The 6,000-nt window shown below is 43.8% G+C and overlaps 1 protein-coding gene across 1 annotated transcript; it reads right to left on the minus strand.

Annotated features, from left to right (window-relative positions):
* Positions 1 to 2,949: 2,949 nt before the first annotated feature.
* Positions 2,950 to 5,767, minus strand: LOC306668608 (disintegrin and metalloproteinase domain-containing protein 1-like). The gene has a single exon (XM_079152130.1). It carries the CDS (start codon positions 5,640 to 5,642, stop codon positions 3,135 to 3,137), a length of 2,508 nt encoding a protein of 835 aa, XP_079008256.1. The 5' UTR covers positions 5,643 to 5,767; the 3' UTR covers positions 2,950 to 3,134.
* Positions 5,768 to 6,000: the final 233 nt, after the last annotated feature.

Genomic DNA, 6,000 nt, shown 5'->3' on the forward strand with positions numbered 1-6,000 from the left:
TCTGGTCATTAAAAATTAGAATATGACATCTGTGGTGAATCAGTTTGTTTCCATAGAACATGATGTGAAATCTATATCAAATTTTATTTGAAGATTATAGAAATTTTCCTACTGTATCATTAAAATTATTTAACCCATCATAGAATTAGTGAGACATGAATTGCTTTTCATGGGACAACAGTACTTTTCTCTCAACATCTTGATGCTTTATTTGGGTTGCATTAAAATATAGTCATCATTTATAATCCCTGGAATCCCAATAAATCACTTCCTTTGAAGAGCTTATGTATGACATGGACCCCTCTCCAAGGTATAATGAGTCTTAAAAAAAGCATAGTGTTACTTATATTGTACAAATAAAACAATTCTGTATAGTTTCTACCTAGAAGAAGGTCTGAAAAGACACTAAATTTTAGAGCATTTATGTCACTCCAGAAAGAAATATGCCAGTTAGCAATTACTCAGATGTTGCCACCAGCTTCTTACGTCCCCACTCTAGGCAATCACTGATCTTTTTGTTTCTATGGGTATGTCTATTACGAACATTAGTATAGACAGAATCATACTATATATGCCTTTTCCCACTTAATGTTTTCAAAGTTCTTTTACATCGTAACATGTATCAGTACCTCATTCTTTCTTATTGCTAAATAATGGTCCCTTGCATGAATATGCTAGTTTTATTTTTATATATTGGGGATTGAACACAGTGGTGCTTTACCATTGAGCTACGTCACCAGTCCTCATTTTTTTTTTCTTTGAGACAGTGTGTCACGAAGTGCTGAGGGCCTCGCCAAATTGCTGAAACTGGCCTTGAATTTGTGGTCCTTCTACCTCAGCCTCCCAAATTGCTGAGATTGTGGGCAGTGCACACTGTGCCAGCTTGCACCATTTTTTTCCTCAGTACTTGAGATTAAACCCAGGGGGGCTCCATTTTTTAGCTACTTCCTCTGCCCACCCTCTTTTGATTTCATTTTGAGACAAGGTCTCGCTGAGCTGTCCAGTCTAGCCTCAAATTTATGATCCTCCTGCCCCAGCCTTCCAAGTCACTGGGATTACAGGCATGTGCCACCATTCTCAGCCATGGTCCATATTTTAAGGTTGGCTTTGCTTAAATTGTTCACTTGTTCAACATTTATTGAACATCTACAATTAGTTGTACCTGAGATCTAAGTGAGATGCCAGCCTTCCTTTCCATACTGTCAGGATCTGGAAGGGGAAAAGACTCTTTAATCCATAATGACTACACAATGTAGTGGGTTCTTGTGTTTTTTAAGAGGAGGAAAAGTTTAATTTGGGTCCATGGCTGGCCAGCTCCATTCTCTGGCCTGGGGTGAGGTAGAACATTATGATGCAAGAAGGCTGCTCATCTTATAGCAGTCAGGAAGCAGAGAGAAAGAGTGAGAGACCCCGAGAGCAAGCAAGCAACCTGCAGTAGGCTCCTCATAGAAGTCGGTGTTCACTTGAAAGGATCTTGTTTCAGTACTCACTGAGAAAAAAAGCCATGTTCTAGGCTATTAAGGACTTAAACATCTTCCTCTCATTTTTTTACTGAAGGGAAGTACTCATGGGGCAATAGAAAATAAGTTCAGTCATACCTGGGGAGTTGTACAGGTTCCACCACTTATTATCTAGCTTGAGAGCAAACTCTTTTTTAAATTTTTTTATTACAATTTTTTTTTTAAAATATAGGTGGACACAATACCTTCATTTTATTTTTATGTGGTGCTGAGGATCAAACTCAGGGCCTCATGCATGCTAAGCAAGTGCTGTACCACTGAGCCACAAACCCAGCCCAAGACAGCAAGTTCTTTGATCTCTGTTTATTCATGGACAAGATGGAAGTTTCACTGGGAAGTTAAAAGACATCCTTTTGGTGTTTGCAGTGCTGGGGATTGGACCTGGGATATGCGTATGCTAGGCAAGCACTCTAGGACTGAGCCATTCCCAATCCTGAGAGGGTTAAATTAAGACAATGAATGTAAAATGGTTAACACGGTACTTGGTACAGAATGAATAATGTAAATATTTTGCTTTGTACTTTCTCCCCAGAGAAGTAATTGCTACTTCCAGAACTCTGTTACCTTATAGGAAAGATTTCTTCTAATGGTCAATCAATAAGTTATTAATTTAAATATTTTTAAAAGAAAAATAGAAGAGAAAAATTTTAATTTTATACACATACTCAGTACTGTGGGTAGGTAGGTATCTTTATACTATTATAAAATTAGTATAAACACAATTACCTAGCTCTAGGTGATGTTCTTTGACCATGAAATGTCTGGGGGTGTGAAATTCATCACTAGACAATTAGAACAAAGGAGGTTTAGGAAAAATACTTTGGAAGAAAAAAGATATTTTGGGTAATTAGGAAGTATGGCTGTAGGAAGCATCTAGAAATACTGGGATATAGTAATAAACTGGACATATATACATCATGTCACACATCTACAGATTTAGAAAGATGGTTACGTTCAATGCTGGCTTCTTAACCCAGGGGCCACTAGCATCTTCTTCCTATTCAGATACAGCCCTTACCACAGAGCCACAGAACAAAGTGGATTCAATAACTACCCTATTCAGAACATGAAGACATGTGTAACATGACTACAATGCAACTTTTTTCCTGAATTTTAAAATTGCCTGCTGAACAAATGCACATTTATTAGGCAAGTTAGAACAATCAAGCACATGACCAAATGTCCTTGCACAATAGATAGTTGTTGCTTGAAATGAAAATCCCAGTGATGGTAATAAATTCAGAAACTTACTGTATCATATAATCATGTACATGTACAAATGATGTACATGAGAGCATGTCCTGAAAAACAGTTTCTGGTGACTGAAAAACACTGACCCAAAGAGACAAGGACATTGATGTCCAAAGGCACATGTGATAAGTTCAAACAAAAGGTGTAAAAACAAAAAGTACTAAAATATTTAATATCAAATAAACATTTATTTAAAGGAATAATAAAAATGGAGGAATCCATACTCCCACGTTAGTGTAGTTTCAGCCTGTGGAGTTGCAGTCAGAGCCACTGAAGCCCTCAGTTCTCATTTAACTTTTGTTTTACTGAGTCTGTCATTCCCATTCCGTGCATGAGGAGTTTGATACATATGGAGTCATCCTCCTATTCTGCTGGTGCGGGTTCTTCCGGTGGTGGCTCTGCTGGGGCCTCTCCTGGGGCTGGCTCTGCTGGGGCCTCTCCTTCTGGAGGTGGTCCCTCTGCAGGAGCTGCTTCTGGAGGTGGTCCTTCTGCGGGAGCTGCTTCTGGTACAGGTGCTGGTGCTGGTTCTGGTGCAGGTGCTGGTGCAGCTTTTGAGCTTTTAAACATGCAGAAGCAGCAAATCAGTAGAACTAGTAGGATTATAACAATTAATATAATAAAGATTAATAGTGTTTGGTCTAGAGCCTCTTCTCGCTTTCGATTAATGGTTTCATTTTGTTCACTTTCGTCATTTCCTGGAGGAGGAGCTTCCACTTCTGCCCCACCCACAGGGCCACTGTCAATACTACCCCCATTTCCTACCTTTGTGCAGTCAGGAGGTTCAAAGCCAAAGTCACAATGACAGTTCCCTAAATCGTTGCAGACTCCTTTCCCATTACAAGTTACATCTGCCTGACAGTCAAATTTGACCTCAGTGGCATCTGTACAACTAAATTGCTGGCAGTTTTTCTTTGCACCACAGAAAGTGCCATTATTCACATCCCCGATGTCGATGGTGTCAGTCTCTTTGAAGGAGTCCATGCTCCAGCACCAGTCATCTCCATGAGGGACCTGGAGCACTGTGAAGTGCTCGTTTATTTCTGGTAAAGACAGAAGACCAGTACAAATGATCTTCCCACACAACTTATTTTCGTCTGCACATTTGACGTAGTTTGGATTTTCACTAGTAGGATGGCCACAGTTTCCAAACCGGTCCCCTCTGCCATTTATCGATGTGTAGCACTCTGCTGGGCCTGATGTTGAAGTACTCCCAAAAACATTTGAGCACTGAACATCAGGGTCCATGCATAAACCTTTAAGGCACTGGAATGTTTTTCGACATACTGAGCCATCTTGCTTATACCTGTCTCCAGGACACATTGGAGAACTACCATTACAGTATTCTGCAAGATCACATGCTCCTGACACAGCACGGCAAGAGTGTCCACTAGCTTGAAATTTACATCCAGAACAACAGGGTTCATTACTACACTGAGCACCCTCCTTCAGTTTGCATTCCGTGGTACAGCATTCGCTATTTTGACATTGAGTACCACAGTCACACTCCTCTGATTGTTCAATCACACCGTTGCCACAACTAGGCTCCTCCCTCTTGTGGCTTCGGTACCACGGCTTGTTAAAGAGGCAGGTCCCTTTGTGTTCTTGAAGGAAACGGTGGAAATCCTCAGAGCTGCAGTTGCTGAAGCCGCTTGCTTTGGTGATATTTTCACGCATGAGGCAAAACGGCTTATCTTTACAAACGCAGGCCGCACGGTCATGCCGAATGCCCAGGTTGTGCCCGAGCTGGTGGACCAGGAGCGCCGCAAACAGGAGGACATCCTCGTGAGGGAAGGATTCGACGGCCGCCGCAAAGCCACTTGAACAGGCCCCGCTGAGGAATGCCTGGCCCTTGTCCTCGCCAGGATGATGCCCAACGATCAGGTGGGCAACATCGTGCCTCACGCGACTCGAGAGATTCTCTTGTCTCCAGCTGTTGAAATTCCTGAGTGTACCTTGCAGGTCCACCGGGACCTCTATGAGGTCCCCCTCGGTCCAGATCTCCATTCCGGCCAGCACCACCTCTGTGTTTATGCCCCTGGTGAAGCTGTTGGCCAGAGCAATGATGTCCACAACTCTCTGGACGGTCTCACTGACGTTACTGCCCCACATCTGGAACCGCTCGTTGTTGACGACGACAAACATCTCCACGTACTTGGTGAGTGACCACAGGTAGGACAGCGCCTGGAATTGAAGAGGATTCCTCCTCCCTTGTTGCTGGCTGGTGGACGCCGGTCTGTCTTGGGAAGGGACGCCACAGGAGACGGGAGCTCGTTGGGCCGTGGTGAATAGCACGTGCTCAAACTGCTTGGAAGAGAGCTTGGGCTTGATGCTGTACGGTGTGTCCTCCTTGATCAGGATGCCCCTGAGGCCCGAGCAGGTGTTGACGGAAACAAAAGAGCCTGGCGCTCCTTCTATGTAGCCCTCGTAGTGGCAGTCATGTGAGATGGGAGGCATTTCTTGCCCCAGGATGCCACTGTGGTAAGTGTAGATGGGGAAGTTACTTACAAAATAGTCTCTCCTCACCTTCAAATGAAGCAGCTGCTTCTGGCCTTGCATAAACAGCATGTAGGATGCCTTTCCCTCTGGGTCTTCACTCCCCTCGACTGTCAGACTCTTGGGGATGACTATTTCATAAGAAGAGTAATATGTGGATTCCATGTCACAACATATGCGTGGGAGAAAAATTATCCCTAGCAGCAACATGGTCACCAACCTGACACACAAAAGTCCAGGTGCTGGCTCCAGCCTCAGACCCTTCATCTGGGGAGCCCAAGTCTGAAGCACTCTTCTAGCCTCACGCCAAACCATGTGGGGTTTCCGTAGAGAAGATGGGGAAGCGTCAGAGTCTCTCACCAAGGCTAACACTGACATGGCCCCAGTGAGTCAGTTGATACTGTGGAGCCTCTGTCCATCGATGGCAGCCCTTCCTGATATGCAGACTCTCAGATGCAGGTCTGAGTGTCAGATCTACATGGGCTGCCTACACAGTGGTTACTTCCCACCTCTGAAAGCTTAGCTTTGTGGCTCGGTCTCAACTGGTCCTTCTGATCTCTCTGATACCTTTCAGACACGTTCCATTTCTGGCGATGTCCTCTTTCAGAGTCAGCTTCAGTGCTCCGTCACCAAAGTCCTTTTGACATGATGGAGGGATGTATCATGAAGAACTACAAACTGTATATTGGAGGACTATCTTGAGAGAGGAAACAAAATCTCCATACCTTCCTCCACC

This window comes from Sciurus vulgaris (genome assembly GCF_902686455.1).
Source record: "Sciurus vulgaris genome assembly, chromosome: 8".
NCBI lineage: Eukaryota > Metazoa > Chordata > Mammalia > Rodentia > Sciuridae > Sciurus > Sciurus vulgaris.